The sequence below is a fragment of the Musa acuminata genome, chromosome BXJ3-6 (genome assembly GCF_036884655.1).
Source record: "Musa acuminata AAA Group cultivar baxijiao chromosome BXJ3-6, Cavendish_Baxijiao_AAA, whole genome shotgun sequence".
NCBI classification, from domain to species: Eukaryota; Viridiplantae; Streptophyta; class Magnoliopsida; order Zingiberales; family Musaceae; genus Musa; species Musa acuminata.
In genome coordinates this window covers 13,984,443-14,001,751 of record NC_088354.1, presented here as the reverse complement: position 1 = coordinate 14,001,751, position 17,309 = coordinate 13,984,443, and the positions used below count along the sequence as shown (strand labels likewise).

The 17,309-nt window shown below is 38.4% G+C and overlaps 3 protein-coding genes across 4 annotated transcripts; 2 read left to right on the top strand and 1 right to left on the bottom strand.

The window, feature by feature from the left end:
- The first annotated feature begins 5,632 nt into the window (after positions 1 to 5,632).
- On the top strand, positions 5,633 to 8,134 carry LOC135640431 (MADS-box transcription factor 2-like). 2 transcript variants are annotated; one of them, XM_065154847.1, is made up of 7 exons: positions 5,633 to 6,066; positions 6,161 to 6,227; positions 6,362 to 6,423; positions 6,513 to 6,612; positions 6,724 to 6,753; positions 6,857 to 6,901; positions 7,480 to 8,134. In XM_065154847.1, the coding sequence occupies exons 1-7, from the start codon at positions 5,879 to 5,881 to the stop codon at positions 7,621 to 7,623; spliced, it is 636 nt and encodes a 211-aa protein (XP_065010919.1). In that variant the 5' UTR covers positions 5,633 to 5,878; the 3' UTR covers positions 7,624 to 8,134. The 2 variants fall into 2 exon arrangements, with proteins under 2 accessions (XP_065010919.1, XP_065010920.1); XM_065154848.1 differs by having other exon boundaries at positions 6,674 to 6,753; positions 7,480 to 7,618.
- A 433-nt stretch (positions 8,135 to 8,567) lies between these two features.
- Positions 8,568 to 15,710, bottom strand: LOC103988477 (protein DMP6-like). The gene is made up of 2 exons (XM_065156715.1): positions 15,624 to 15,710; positions 8,568 to 8,999 (listed from the first exon to the last, which is right to left on the bottom strand). Exons 1-2 carry the CDS (start codon positions 15,708 to 15,710, stop codon positions 8,568 to 8,570), a joined length of 519 nt encoding a protein of 172 aa, XP_065012787.1.
- LOC135640432 (NAC domain-containing protein 104-like) lies at positions 15,562 to 16,777 on the top strand. The gene is made up of 3 exons (XM_065154849.1): positions 15,562 to 15,878; positions 15,967 to 16,265; positions 16,338 to 16,777. The coding sequence occupies exons 1-3, from the start codon at positions 15,728 to 15,730 to the stop codon at positions 16,464 to 16,466; spliced, it is 579 nt and encodes a 192-aa protein (XP_065010921.1). The 5' UTR covers positions 15,562 to 15,727; the 3' UTR covers positions 16,467 to 16,777.
- The last annotated feature ends 532 nt before the right edge of the window (positions 16,778 to 17,309 follow it).

The following is a 17,309-nucleotide window of genomic DNA, read 5'->3' as shown; positions in this document are numbered from 1 at the left end:
TCTATTGAAAAAATTCATCTTCCTTAGGATATACTTAATAATCAAGACATTAAGCTTTTTCAATGTCCAACTTTAAAAAGACAAAGGGCTTTTCCACAAGAATAAATCATAATATGAATGAGCTCATTAATAATTATGATGTCATTAATATTCCTTCGATGAATGAAGGCAAATTACTTGTGATTGATTAATGAGTTAAGGAAATCTTTTAATCTATTAGTAAGGATCTGGGTAAGAATCTTATAAAGGATATTATAAATAGGGATTGGTATGAAGTGACATTTGGATTCTTAAGTATAAACATAAGATAAGTGTTGGGAAAAACATGTTGAAGTGGAATAATTCTTTTCCTCATTAAAACATAATCAAAATGAGTTCCTCATTAAAATATTAACTTGATATCAAAATGTAAATATTAACCAACATAGCATAAATAATAGAGCAATTAATCAATCATACAGTGAGACTAAATCTTTTAACGTAGAAAATCCAATGTGGGAAAAACCACAGGATCGTAGTCCACCTCAAACTTCCACTATCAATAATAATGATAACAGGTTTACAGTAAATCTTTTCTAAAATGACTAGAGGATCATAATAACATCAAAAACATAGATCTTGCCTCTAGCATATCATCATATATGATGGATCTCCTTAAAAGAAAATTCTAGGTCTCACAAAGTGGGTATAGCAAGAAAGTATCTTAGAGAGAGTAAAATGTAGATCAACACCGTTATGATTGTAGAGTTTGCTGCAAGAATTCTCCACATAAAATTTGGGCCAAAACTGACAACGTTTGGCCACCGATCGTCAAGTAGAAAACTCAAAAACCTAATCTTTCTTTCTCTTTTGTTGTATGCTGTCGTCGTTCACTACACTATTTTCTCTCTCTTATTTGCTGCCCTCAACTATTTTACCTTTTAATTAATAATTTGATTTGGGTTTCAAATGCCTAATTGTCCAAGCCCACATATGGGCTGGACCCAACAATAGGTTTGCTCTCAACTAGGGAAAAGGGTGGCTGAGATATGAAACAAGTTTAGGGCTTTAAGAACTAAAGTATTAACTTGATCTAGTGAACATAAAAGTCTATATTAAAGCCATTTGGACCGATCTCTTACCCTTACCCATTTACTTAAAAGTCATAGTAGCATCTTTAAGGAGAATATCTTACACAACTGCTTATAAGTAGCCATGAGAATAATTGAGAGACGCAAGTTAGCAAGCTACTAAAAGAGATTGGCTGATTGTTCCAAGGAGAAATGTAGCAATTCATAAAGGCTCCTAGAATGGCTTCAATTTTGAAAACTTTAATGCTTTAAGGGGACTTAATAACCATAATTTGGTTCCTTCACTGATAAGGCTTCCTAAATTCATCAGGAATATTGGGTTCTTCTCTTCTTGCAAGTGTCTCAAGTAAGATCACTAAATCTAGATTACATATTCTAATGAAAATAGACAAGACATCTTTATACTCTCTTTTAACAACTCTTTTATAGTTTCAAATGATGTGATTTATAGGGAATTACTCTCTGCTAGCTCCCCTCCTGTTCATCAACCTTGGACCTCTTAGACCTCTCAATCTTTATAGCATTTATTCACTTTTTCTTATGCTTGTGTTTGATGGGGTTGAAGAGAAGGTAAGGTGCTCCCTATTAAAACTTCCTTCTTGAAAAAACAAGTGGAGCACTAGGTAGATTAAGTATTTAGTATCATCCCTCTCCTCTAGCATAATCAAAAATTACTTTCTTAAATAATGTTAAAAGATTCTCCATTAGCTACTCAAAGGATAGAGCTCCTCTTACTGACTTAATCGATTTGTTGATCATCTATTCGTCCTCAGCCGTTGGTCCTACAGAGAAAAAGAATTCTGAGGGAATGGAAGGGGTATTAGATTTCTTCATCTGTATCTCCTTAAATATTAGCATTGTAAATGAATTGAAAATCTCCAAGGGGTATCGAATTTTCTCCCCAAGCAAGCCTTCATAAGTTGAGTAGGCATATTCGTAGACCCAACAATAGTCGGTCGAGGTAACCTAACCCTAGGGTCATTTCCAATGGATCCTTAGCAAGAGGACTTATTGTACTAGTACTAGAACAACTACTAGGTGTCTTAAATATGACAAGTAATCCTTATATGTCTCATAAAATGGGTTACAAAAGGGGTTACCACAGCTTTATGAGAGCTCGACTCCATTTTAGGTACAACACCTTATTGAGTCAACTCGGTTGCTATCAGTCTCCCTTATAACTTAGTCTAGATTAGAAGGATTGGCCTTAGAGCCTTAAGACTTAGGTTTGCTTAGTTGCACTTGCTTTCCCCTAGGTGTCACCCAAATCCAAGGCCATAGATAAGGTTATATTCCTCATTGGAATTGCTCCAAAGCCTTAGTAGGGCCTTCTTAGTTTTGCACCTTACCTCCATCTCTTTTAACGGGACACATTCATCGATATGGTAACCTATTCTATCACAAGTAAAATAAATATATGGTTTCTTCTTAAAAGTTATAGATTGAAAAAATTAAAATTTATCAATCTTAACCCACATCCTTTGTGTGAGTGGTTTAGAAGGATATAAGAGACACACTTGAGCAAACTTGACTCAGTCTTAGATAAGATAATTTGGTCTACCTTCAAGGGTTTGTCATTTTGAACACTAACATACTTAGGAATTTTGGAAGAAGGAGTTCAATAGAAAGACTTGAAAATTGAATCAGGGACTATTTCATGTAGTGCTTGAATATCATACACATTGAATTACAACTAGTATGTCAATAGAAATAAAAATAATATGTATACATTACGCTCATTTAGTGATATAATTTATGATATCTATGCTTCATTAATATGATAAATGATCTACTTATATTTTTGACTTTTAAATTTAAAGTGGATGCTTCTCAAAATATATTATTTATAATATTCTATAAAATTTTGATTAAGCATGTACATCACTGTCAACTTTAAGCATATTTTATAATAAGAAATCATAGTCCTTTAGGAACAATAAGATAACTTAAATATGAGATTAAGTTATAATATATATATATATATATATAATGATTAAAAGTGATGATTAAATTTTAATCGGCCTTTAATGACTTGAATGAGTTTGACCATAATTAAAATAGAAAAGTTTGAGTTTTAAATATCATATATATGAAGGATAATAAATTACTTAGGCATGGATAAAGTAATAAAAATATAAATTAAAGAAAAATATTATGCTAAAAAAGTTGAGATACATAAAGAAGATTGAAGGATAAGCTTAGACAAAAATATTATCTTTATAAATCAAATTAGACTCAATTAAAGTTGCTATAATCTTATAATTATATTAGTAAGAAAAACTTAAAATAAGATCTAATGAGATTCAACCCACCCTAGACTTTATAATAATCTCGTAAGCATTTCTATCTTATTTTATCCTCATCCTATTTACTAACTTGATAACTCATAACCTTTTCTCTTATTCTTTAGTTATTCTCTTAGTTTTTCTTATGCATGTTAGGAAACCCCAAAAAGGCTAAGATAAAAAAAATCCAATTCTTTCTTTAATATAACTAGGTATTTAGTTTTATAGATTATAGATTGATAGACTTCAAATTTATATTTAATATTTAGATATATTTTATATAAATCTCTTATAATTTTAAGGTTTCTAATATAATTTTAATCTGAGATCGATGCATAGAGTTATGAGTTCCTCAATTTGTCTTTTTCGAGAAATTATCTATTGGAGCTGAATTGATTCCCTTAAAGATATGATTAGATTCTATCTTTTTGATGCCTTAAAAGGTTCTTTTAGAGTTCTATAAAATTTATAATTGAGTACATATTAATTCTGTGCACAAAGATATGTGGTTTGTAAATTTAGATAACACCAACCCAATTTTAGTATAATAGAATAAATATCATTCGTTGAATTAGGAGGATAGTTTAGCTTCTAAATAATTTTATTTTAAGCTAAAAATTAGTATGTATTTAGTTATATATGTATCCTAGTTTTTTTATAAAATTTTATGATAATTCAATATCATTAGATCAGTTAAAAAATTGAAGTAAAATTTATTTACACAATTGTGCAATGGTTTAAGTAATGCTAACTAGTTCATTTATTTATATAATGAATTGTTAAAAATTTGATCATAAAATTTAGATGAATTGACTATAGTCTATTTTATTAATAATTTTATCATAATTCTTTTATAAATTATTATAAATCAATAATTTAATATATATATGATTTTTAATTAAGATGTCTTATAATCGTATGCCCCTAATTTAATAGGTATACTACTCTCTAGCACACTAGATCACAAAGGAATATGATACATAATTATTTTTGAGTTAAATTAAATAAGTATACATTTAATTCACTATAAAATAGTGATCATATAAATTATCGTATTCATAATACATTTTAGAAAGCATGTTTCGAATGATGTGATTACCATAAACTTGGCATAAGCTAAATATGAATATAGATATCTTATAAACATAAAATATATGAATTATGTTAAAAATATCTTGTATGCATGCATATATAATTAAGTACATATATTTTCTATAATGTGTGGTGTGGAAATATACATATATATCACGACATGCAATACATGTATATGTTATGATGTATAGTGTGAAAGTACATATATATATATATATATATATATATATATATATATATATATATATATATATATATATATATATATATATATATATTATAATAAGCAGAGTGATAGTGCATGTATATATTATGATATGAGGTATAGAAGTTCATGAATTTATTATATTTTCTATATATGCATATAAGAATTTTAAATTATTTTGACATATATTTTATCTCTTTATTATATATATATATTATAAAATTATGTTCGCTAAAGAAGACAAGAGGTTTATAGTTAGACAACTTTTATTGATGATTATAAAATATTATACATAATATAATATATACTCACCCAAATAAAATTATAAAAAAAAATATTACATGATATCACATGTAAGACTAACAATAGGAGTGTATCGAACAGAATCCTTCCTAACTTAAATCATTATGATATTTTGAATATAAATTAAAAATAAAAATTCATACCGGAGAAATTTTCATTTATCAAAAGTGACGAAGAGTTTAACAGATTCCCAATTTATAGCTATCGAAATGGTACCTATGGTTTCCATCCTATTCATATATGGATCGAAATCAAATGTCTACTATTTTATAGGGAGAGCCAACTCTAGCAAGTCTAGTTAGTATCTCTTTCGATAGTTTGGTTGCTTGCACGAGAGGATCATTCCATCTCCATTTAGTTGCCTATTTTGGATTGTCGTCAAATAGCATAATGTTGAATGAATCTCTCGGATAGCAACATATTACTGTCTCATGATTTGCTCTCATCATCATATCATTCATTTTATAACACCGTATGGGATGGTAATAAGAAACATTAATACTGAATAAATTTTCTCTGGTAAAAAAAATATATATATTATTCATACGGTCTTTTTTTGTTGGTAAAAAAAAATATTTACACAAGATTTTATTTTATTTATTTATTTTTGAAAAAAGAAAGAAAATATATATTGAATTGATTTCCCGTCTTTTCCACCACACGCATCCTTCGCGAGACAACAAAAGGCAAAGCTGGAGAGACGACGTCGGAAGCTCTATTTCCACCACCCCCACTTTGGTGATCGAAGGCGAGAGGGGGCTTAAAACCAGCGAGCTGTTTCGGTGCCTCCCCGAAAGTTTCCTTCGCCCCCAGCCCAGGATGGAAAGCCCTCCTCTTTATCTCCTCCCTTTGCTCCCTCTCATCGCTTTCCCATCTCCCTTATCTTCCTGTTGGACTGCTCTGAGCGAGGGCGCTGGGTCGAGATGGGGCGAGGCAAGATAGAGATCAAGCGGATCGAGAACTCCACCAACCGGCAGGTGACCTTCTCCAAGCGCCGGAATGGCATCATCAAGAAAGCGAGGGAGATCAGCATCCTCTGCGACGCCCACGTCTCCGTCGTCATCTTCTCTGGCTCCGGGAAGATGTCCGACTACTGCACCCCCACCACCGCGTGAGCTCGCCTCCCCATACCCGTACCCATCTTTTTCTGTATTTTTCCCTCCTTATCTGATCGGTGGATTTGGATTTTTGGGGTGTTTCGGAAGGTTGCCGAAGATCCTGGAGAGGTACCAACAGAACTCCGGGAGGAAGCTCTGGGATGCAGAGCATGAGGTAACTCGCTGCGGGAGAAATCTTGCCTTTTGTCGAGCTTCGGCCTAAAAAGACTCTTCTTTTAGGCCTTTTGTTTTGATGAAAACAAGCTACAGAAACGACAACTTTAACCTGTTCATGGGTGTCTACTGCAGAGTCTGAGTGCTGAAATCGATCGGATCAAGAAAGAGAATGACAACATGCAGATCGAGCTAAGGTTTGTAATGCCACTCTATGTTTCGTCTAATTCGTTCGCGTATTTTGTATTCGGTAAAATTTGTGGTAACATGGTGTGGGGATGATTAGGCATCTGAAGGGGGAGGATCTGAACTCACTTTACCCTAAGGAGCTGATCCCTATCGAAGAGGGCCTCCAGATTGGGCTCGCCAGCGTGAGGGATAAGCAAGTGAGTTTCCTTTTTCTTTTCTTCTGATTTGATTTGATTTGATTTTATCTGTGCAATTGAGGTGGTGTTGGTGTTGCTGGATCTTACCGATGTGTTCCTTACCTGTTGTAGATGGAGATCTGGAAGATGCACAAGAAGAATGTAAAGATCCAATAACCAACTCATGTCCTTTCCTTTGGATTTGTTCAAATTACTTGTTGCCTTTTGTTTCTCCCTCAAACCATATCTTCCATGCAATTCTCAGGAGAAGTTGCTCGAGGAGGAGAACGAGCAACTGACTTGTATGCTGGTAATGATACTTCCTATCGGACGACGATCTTCTCATTTCAGATACTTTCTGCAGGGCACGCCATATAGATGCACAGATTATATAGTTGATGTCATCTTGTCTAGGCAACACTTGTTGCATCTTTCATTACGACGCAGAACGAAAACAAAATCAAGAAAATACTCCTAGAAAAGATTATAGCAAACTGATCAAGGGAGGACGAGTGGAATCAACTCTTTATAGTGGTGAAGACTTTTACAATATTTGAAAATGTTGTTTATTGATGATTCGATAGGCTTAGAGGAGATCTTTATTTATACTAGTTTTAGGTCTTAAAAATTAGTTAACTAGCAATGTGAGATAAATTTAGGCTTTGAAAACTAATTAACTAGTAATATGAAATAAAAGAAACATAAAAATGACAAGGGGACAACTTTAGGTTCTTTCAAAATAGTCTTCTTGGTTACTGTAGCTTGGATCATTTTACTCGTACTATTTTGTGGAATGTGTTGATATTTGGACTTAGAATTACATACTTTTCAATGTTTTTTCCTGTGAAAGTAATGTTTATTGATGGCCATCGGGTTTCATGAATTCAGCACCACCAGCAACGGGCAATGGAAGGAAATGTCATGGAACTGGAGGTTGGGTATCATCAAAGGGATAGTGAATTTGCCCCCCAGATGACTATGGCCTTCCGCGTGCAGCCGATTCAGCCTAACTTGCAGGAGAACAACAAATGATAACAAGAGCTTGTCATTTGTCAGTCTAATCTGGGTTGATGCTAAATTATCTGCAGGAGGATCATCTTTGCACCTTCTCATCTTCTTCCCATGGTCATAAGTGTGTCGGAACTAGACAGATGAATTGTGCCAATGAATGCTTGCTCTTTACTAGATAAAGTTGTTTCTTCCCGTATGGTAATTCTGTTCATGCAAGTAGTCTTGCTGCCCATCTGCTGATCCCTGATGGTATCTATATGAAACTAGAATTGTAATTCCTGCTCTTAATCTCTATATGGTAATTCTGTTCATGCAAGTAGTCTTGCTGCCCATCTGCTGATCCCTGATGGTATCTATATGAAACTAGAATTGTAACTCCTGCTCTTAATCTCTATATGGTAATTCTGTTCATGCAAGTAGTCTTGCTGCCCATCTGCTGATCCCTGATGGTATCTATATGAAACTAGAATTGTAACTCCTGCTCTTAATCTCTATATGGTAATTCTGTTCATGCAAGTAGTCTTGCTGCCCATCTGCTGATCCCTGATGGTATCTATATGAAACTAGAATTGTAACTCCTGTTCTTAATCTCTATAGTTGGACATGCTCAGTTCTCTTTTTTGCCTTCTTATGAACCTCAACAGAGTTAAATGCCATCCACAACAGCTACAATCTTCTTCCAAGTGTAGAAGGGATTGAACTGTGTTAATCTTCACTTCATATTACTTTCTTAGAGTGACATGATCGAGCAAAACTTCGGAAGGTTTGATCTGAAATCGATGTTGCAAGGGTTTTCTGAGCTTGATTTGTTGGGTATCATTTTGCTTGTTCTTTGGGTGCCTGTGGCGGTCTAAAGAACGATAGCAGAGTAAGCAGACTATTGCTTGGGTGATGACCCGATCGACTCGAGTGCTTTCGATTCTTGTCGAGCAGGAAAAGAAGAGAACTAATCGATTCGAACAAGCTTAGCTTCTCAAGTACACGGCATCGCCCTGCGACAAGAAACGATAGCCGGTTCCCCTCCTCGTCGAAGGAAACACCACGAACAGGACGCTGAAGAGGAACCCGATCACCAGCGGCCCCGTGTTCGTCACCTTCCTCGGCAAGTCGATGTGGTAGCATCGCATCACGTCGTCATGAAGCAGCGCTATCGTGAGGAACGCCACCAGCGACAGCGACAGCGACGCGTGGAAGAGGTCCGACCAGGTGAGGCGGTACGTGCCGGGTTCCGGCGGGTCTTTGCGCCGCCCGTTGAACGCCCATATCCCCCTGAGCGTCGCCACGGCGTAGTAAAGCCGCCCCGACGCTGCCCGGTAGCTGTTGGTGAACGTGAAGGAGACGCAATAGGCGGCGCAGAGGGCGACGAGGAAGGTGTTCCAAATCCTTTTGGAGTGAAACTATGAGAATTGTAGTGGATTTGATTAACCTTACTTCTCCAGTTTTACTAGATGAAGATGTTCCAAAAACAATATCGACAGAGAAAGATGTTTCTTATAATCACTAAAGAGTATTTTGTCATAGGTATTTGTTTATTTTTCAAAAAAATGAAAGATCAAATAATAAATCTAAATAATGTATGCACATGAAGAATTTACTTACATATTATGAGATTCTAAAAATAAAAAAATTATCAAATGCAAACTATTTAAGATTTTTTTAAAAAAATCATTAGTTAGAGAGTCATTCAATGGACAAATATGAGTGTAAGTGCCTCCTCCCACACATATATGGTGAGATGTACAAAAACACACGATGAAATTGATAAGCAGATAAGATTTCCTCAAGTTGAGGAAATCTCTCAGTTGAAAAAAATACTTATGTTGAATGGGTATAACCTCCCTGTTAAGTGTGTATAAATAGCTATCAAGAGCTCACTATCAAAATGAACTAGACAATTACATCTTATACATTTCATATTTCTTTTACAATTTCTATCTTTCTATCTTCTTCGTTTAATTCTTATCATGGTATCAGTGCCTTCTTCCTTGCGGATGTAGATAGCTCTGCCGAAGCCTTCTACTGCTCCTCTTTTATGTTCAGTTGGAAAGGGCAGTGCTGCTGCTTACCTCTCCTCCGGTGTCGCTGCTTCCTATTCCGGAGTCGGGATTGCTCGGCCACCTCCTACCCTCACAAGAACCTCGCCTACACTACTGTGGTGGCCGTCGTCCTCGCAACTGCTCCCCGGCCAGCGACCTCTCCTCCTCGTTCCCACATCTCACTCGAGCGAGAAGTGCTGCTGCCGCCATCCTTACCGTCACTACCTTCCTGCGGCAATAGGAACGATTGTAGTTTTTACAGCTTCCATCTGTAGCCACTTCCCTCTACCGCAATAATTTCTCTGCAACTGTAACTACTGCAGATTTTTTTTTCTTTTCACCTAATCGATGCAGATTTCTTGCTCATCGCTGCAGCTTCCTCGCCCATCGCTACAGCCTCCTCTGTAGTGCATCGCTGCAGCCTCCTCTACATTGCATCGTTGCATCGCTACAGCCTCCTCTACAACGCATCGATCTGCTTTTCTCCTCCTCCCTCTCTCATATATCTTTACATCATCTGTAAAGATCACTTAAACCGCCACAAAATATCTGGGATGCCTTCATTTTCCTCTTTCGATATTCCTATCCCTGTTTCTGCAGGGACTCTGAGCACTTCTCAAAGTCTTATCACCATCAATGCTGCAGCACTCATTCCCTTCAAATTATCCAAAGGCGGCAACTACGCATCTTGGCGGGCGCAACTTTCTAATCTTCTATTTGACTATGATATCCTAGGTTACGTTGATAGCTCTCTCGAGTGTCCACTTGAAATGATCGACATCCCAGGTGAACCCAGTCCAGTGCCTAATCCAGCCCACAAACTATGGTTATGTCAAGATCGCCTCATCCTCCAAGCTATTCAAGCTTCATGTACGACTGCTGTAGAAGCATGGTGCAAGTTACAAACAACTTTGGCAAGTCGCTCGCATACTCGCATGCTCGGACCTCTCTCCAATATGATAAAAACGAAACAAGAGGGAAGTACTATTGCTGATTATCTACAAAATATCAAAGTTATCATTGATGATTTAGCTTTGATCGGTCATTCTCTCAATGATGAAGAAGTCCTAATCCATACCCTCAATGGCCTAGGAGGCGAGTACAAAGAACTGACAGTAGCACTTCGGGCACGCGACTCACCAATATCATTCGAAGAACTTTATGATAAGTTGATCGACTATGAGACGTACTTGAAGCGTGATAATAGGTTGCTCGGACCACCTATTACAGCTCAGGTCAATCAAAAATCCAAGAGGAAGAGCAACCAGTACAATAAGCACGTCAACAACGATTTGGCTAAGCTGCCTCCTAGCCCTATGGGACCCAGACCAAACCCCCCTTATCTATATCAAAGGTGGTAACTTTCATAATCCTTAGCCGTCGCGTCTTCACAAGCCACCAACGAGTCGTTTGCCAACTATGTGATAAAGTCAGACACTCTACGGAAATGAAGATATCATTATCGGTGATGGTAAAAGAATTCCTATTACTCATTATGGTTCCTCAATGCTTAGTTCACTTACCACAACTTTTACACTCAATGATGTTCTGTGTGCACCTAACATTAAAAGAAACCTCATTTCCGTTTCTCAATTCTGTAAACAAAATAATACCTCAATTGAATTCTTTCCTAATTTTTTTCTTGTCAAGGATTTGAGCACGGGAGCATCCTTGGTCCAAGGCCAGAACAAATACAACATTTATGAGTGGCCATCCACTTCACAAATTACCCTTCCTACTGCTCACTCTTCAGTCGCAGCTCCGGTTGATGTATGGCATCGTCGTCTTGGTTATCTCTCCCCTTTTATCCAGCAAAAATTACTTTCTCGTTATTCTCTTCCTACCTTGAAAATCAATAGCACTGTCAATCATTGCGATGCTTGTCTTTGCAATAAAAGTCATAAACTGCCTTTTGGGACAACCTCCATTTCTTGCTCTAAACCATTTGAAATCATTTATACCGTCATGTGGGGCCCTGCCCCAATTCCTTCTTTTGACAAGTTTCACTTTTATGTCATTTTTGTAGACTATTTTACTAAGTACATATAGTTATATCCTCTCCACCATAAGTTTGATGTTTCCACAGTATTTACCAACTTTCGAAAATTGGTCGAGAATTTTTTTCAGTCTTCCATTAATACAGTTTACTCTGATGGCAGAGGCGAATATCAAGCCCTCGCATCCTGTCTCTCTGCTTGTGGTATATAACACCTCAAATCACCCCCACATACTCCCCAATTGGTTGGCTCTACTGAACGCAAACATCGGCATATCGTTGAAACTGGTCTCTCCCTTCTACATCAAGCATCCATGCCACCACCTTTTTGGTCCTCAGCTTTTCAAACTGTAGTTTATCTCATTAATCGTATGCTCACTCCAATCTTACAATACCAGTCATTATTTGAAAAATTATTCCACAAGCTTCGAAACCTTCATAAACTCAAAGTTTTTGGTTGTTTATGTTATCCATGGCTCCGTCCCTATGCGTCACATAAGCTAACACCACGATCTAAGCCTTGCACTTTTATAGGCTACTCTCTTGAACATAATGCTTTTCGATGCTATGAACCCCAAATTAAAAAAAGTCTTTATATCACGTAATGTTATTTTTGAGGAGTCTATCTTTCCTTTTCAAAATAATCCTACCATACAAGCTACTCCGATAAACATACATTACTGGAATATCCCTCCGATCTCATCACACGAACCTCCAATGACACCATACAGTCCTTACCCTCAAGATCTACATACTACTATTACTCTAATTCAACAGCTACTCACTCCCTCTATTTCTCCACTCCCTTCCTCACATTGCCAACATTGCCACTGGCTTTACCTTCTCCTAGACCTAGTGACATTGTTGTGCCGACGGTTGGCCCGGTCCATGACAGTGACTCGCCCTCGGCTATACCACCAACACAATCTACCACTTATATCCCCCTTAGACATCCAATGACAACACGCTCCAAAAGTGGTATTTTCAAACCACGTCAAGCTCTTGACTTACATGCTATAACAAGTTCCTCCATTGAGGCCAGTGAACCCACTACAATCACTCAAGTTCAAAAATCTTCTCACTGGCGTAAAGTCATGTGTGACAAATATGATGCTCTCCTCCATAACTCTATATGGACCTTAGTACCCGTTCATCACACACAAAATATCATCGGGTGTAAATGGGTCTTTCGAATTAAGCGGAACCCAGACGGATCCGTTGCCAGATATAAAGCACGTCTAGTCACCAAAGGGTTTCATCAACGACCTGATGTTGACTTCACAGAGACATTTAGTCTCGTTGTTAAACCCACAACAATTCGTCTTATCCTGAGTTTGGTCATCTCAAAGGGCTGGCACATACGACAATTGGATGTTAACAATGCCTTTTTACAGGGGACACTTACTGAAGATGTCTTTATGCAGCAACCTCCTGGTTTCGTTCATCCTCAATATCCGAGGCATGTCTGCAAACTTCAAAAAGCTATTTATGGACTTCGTCAAGCTCCAAGGGCTTGGTATAACGAGCTTTGCTCATTTTTTACCTCAATTGGCTTCATCAATTCCAAGTCTGATACCTCATTATTCATTTGCCAACATAATGGAAGCATAATATATCTTTTAGTATATGTGGATGATATTATTATCATAGGAAATGATCCTTTGAAGACTCAGGCATTTCTAAAACACTTGACCGATCAATTCTCCCTCAAAGATCTAGGAACTTTAAGCTACTTTCTAGGAGTGGAAGCAATATTTACATCTTCAGGTCTCTTCCTATCACAAAGAAAGTATATTCAAGATTTATTATCAAAGATAAACATGCAGGATGCAAAAGAGGTTATAACTCCTCTCTCTCTACCAGTGAATCACTCTTACTACAGATTCGACTCAATATCGACAAGTTCTTGGTTCCTTCCAGTACTTGGCTCTCACTCGTCCAGATATTTCATTTGCCGTCAATAAATTATCGCAATTCATGCATCGACCATCTACTACGCATTGGTCTGCGGTCAAACGAATTTTACGGTATCTTAAAGGGACTCTTAATCATGACATTTTTCTTCACAAAAATACTTCACTCCATCTTCATGCCTTTGCTGATGCTGATTAGGCAGGGAACTTTGATGATAGAACATCTACATCATGATACATTGTCTTCCTTCGAGCTACTCCAATCAGTTGGAGTTCTAAAAAACAAAAGATGGTGATAATATTGGAGCTACCTACTTATGTCACCGCCGCCACTGAACTCAATTGGGTCACAAATCTGCTCAAGGAACTCAACGTCAACTCCACAGTTATTCCTACAATATATTGTGATAATATTGGAGTTATCTACTTATGTGCTAATCCAGTGTTTCATTCTCGCATGAAACACATTGCCATCGACTTCCACTTTATGCGAGATCAAGTTGTCAAACATCAACTCCGTATTTCTCACGTACATACAGCTGATCAGCTAACAGACTCACTCACAAAGCCTCTCGCCTGTAAACTTTTTTCATCTCATCGGTGCAAGATCGGTATGTATAAATAGCTATCAAGAACTCACTATCAAAATGAACTAGGCAATTACATCTTATACATTTCATAGTTTCTTTTACAATTTCTATCTTTCTATCTTCTTCGTTTAATTCTTATCAAAATAATCTTTTTAATTATATATTTATCACTATCACTTTCATATATTCATGACTTTTGTATCTGATCTTTTCTAAGATAGCGGGTGGCACATTTCGTAGGCAGGGAAGGCTGGCGCAATGGATTCTTTGGTGGAGGTGGGAGAGAAGCACGACTCTTAAAGCTCTGCGTTATGCTGCCATGGAGACGAAGCGAAGCGCCTTTCGTTCGGTGGGTGCTTCCTTTACATCGGGACGTGCATCGCTTCGCTTCGCTTGGCGGATCAACGCATTGGATTGGGTTATCGGGTTCGGGTTTCAACCCGAGTAAGACCCAAACTTTAGTGGAACCGGATCCAATAAGGATCCAACACCTAGAACGCCTTCACACCATCGCCGCTGCTTGATGAAATGCTTCAGAAAGGATGCTCGGTAGAGGAGAGGTCAGTCAACTCGGCGAGGCACGCATCCGGGTTCGTCCGTGCTTCGTGCAAGGCCAATGGTGAGCGTGGCGTCATGGGAGTGCTCGACAGAATGCCAAGGCATCATGAACGATGCCCACAAAGCAAGTCAAACTCTGGAATCGGTGGTGTGATCTTTGATCTGGACATGTACGACAGGTTGCATCATACTTACGCGAACAGCACGATGGAAGAACAGCACCGGGGCACGGTGCTTGGACTTTTGGAGTCCGCCATGTTCTATCTGCACCTGAATCCCCCACCCAAAAGTGGTTCTACCTCTCTGTCTCAGGCCTCTTAGCTACAGCAATCATTGCCCCTTGTTTGACACCAGAACAAGGCAAGACCATGCCTCCTTTGTTGGAGGCTCTGTGATCAACAGTATTATCATACTGAGAGGAAGGGGCTCACTGATGACGTTCTTATTGCGGTGGCATGAGGTGTGCAGATAACAGTCTTTGTTTCGAAAGAATTCCTAGTTTTCATGGGGGAATTCTTATGGCCTATCGATCTTTGTATTCAGCAAATCTTTATGTTGGTTTACTTTTGCTCACTTGATGAGAGCTATAGCTATGTGTGAGCTTTTTACTAATCAGAAGAGCAGATTGGGAATGATTTAGGTAATAGATATTGCAGTAAGGTCAATGATAGGAGAATACTCTGATACAGTACATGGTAGCAAGGTACGTAGTGTTAAGCTCCATCATCATTAGATACCAGTTTGACACAGTCGAGAAGCACCATAGGACCCCCACGATAATTGGGGTGTGTGTGCTTGCACGCATGATTTGATGCAGGGAAATGTTATGTGGGGGCTTCGGCCATCATTAACTTCTCCATGTTGATCTCTTGCTCGGCACCCCACCTCCATTTTCTACTCTCTTGGTCTCCAAACCCGTGTCTCTTACGTCTGCTATATCCACCACGGCCATGAATCTTAGCACCATATAAGCTCCTGGATCATCCTCATCTTCTTCTTCCTCTTCCACCGCCATTGATACAAGTTGTCAGGATGAGTGACCTCCCTCCTGGTTTCCGGTTCTTCCCTACCGATGAAGAGCTCGTCGTCCATTTCCTCTCCCGCAAGGCTTCGCGTCTGCCATGCCAGCCTGATGTCGTCCCCTTCCTTGATCTCCGCCGCTTCGATCCATGGCAACTAAATGGTCAGCTTCACAGTGCTCACCTGTTCTTCTTGCTCGATCGTCATGCATGACTTGGACCCATCACTTTGTATCGATACGTAACCTTTAGGTAAAGCCCTGCAAGGAGGCAACCACTGCTACTTCTTCAGTCACGCCACCGTAAACAAGGTCTCGCCGAGCGGCTACTGGATGCCGGTCGGAGCAAAGGAGACGGTCACGAGCGGCGACAAGGATGTCGGTACGAAGACTACTCTTGTCTTCCACATAGGAGAAGCCCCTCTGGGGGTAAAAACCAGTTGGGTGATGCATGAATACCGACTCTTGGAGGACGGCGCTGCTGTTCCCAGTAGCAGAACCAACAGAAACAGCAGTTCTTCTGCATCCAGAGCCAGAGGGAACAAGAGACCGGTGAGTGCATTAAGCCCTCACGCTATCTTTCCCTGTAATAGATCTCTCACTAAATCTCCCTTTGTTCGCCAGGATCTTAACCTCGCAATTTGCCGAGTCCAGGAGGCGAGCTTCTTCGGCGTCGAGGAGACCGAGCTTTCGTGCTTGGACGAGGTGTTCTTGTCCTTGGATGATCTCGACGAGATAAGCATGCCGTATTAGGATTCATGCACGTAGTTTCTCGATCAAGGCGTGTTCCTGTCGCTGTGTGTGTGTGTGTTCAAGCATATATGTATAGATCAAGTGAAACAGTTCTTCTGCCAATGAGATTATAATCAACTCTTTGGCCTTTAATCTTGTATTCTCCTCCATGCACTGTTGATTTGCTAGTTGTCGGTGTTCTTTAATCTGCAACAATGCAGAAGGTGTTTTTGTCCCAATAAACTCTCTTTGAAAGAACAGAACTGCACAAGAAAAGTGAGTTTCTTTCATAGTGACTTGTGCCTAACTTCATTGGCAAAGTGCTTCAGTTTCATGCATCCTTTTCGTGAACTGTGCATGGGATAATGACTGCGTCATCTTTACTTAATAAGTTGGTAATCCATCTGTACGCTCCTAATCTTCTGCTTTAATTCCAAAGCTTTGGTGGGAAACACGAAGGCACACTCATCAAAGAATGTTGGTTGGCCAATTCCTACACCCTGTCGGCTGATCATTCCACATATTTTTCTAAGTTCTCAGGTGCTTTATAGTCTTGAGGTAATCATGATCTGATGTGGATTTGTTGACCAAATGAAGGTTTAGAGAGATGAGTGAGCCCAGCCGCCTCTTTTCCACAAATCTCATCATGTGGATTCAAATCTTGCAACCCTTATGGGATGCCTAACTAAAGAGCTTATATAGCCAATCATAATAGATGTGACCTTACAAATTAATTCAACATTATTTTTTAAAGTGTCATGGAGGGTCATGGATGGCTAATTACATATTACCTTACCCTATATAGTTATACTTCTTTAGTATTTTGATCTCTAGACTTAAAAAAATTTATATTAATTTTTTTAT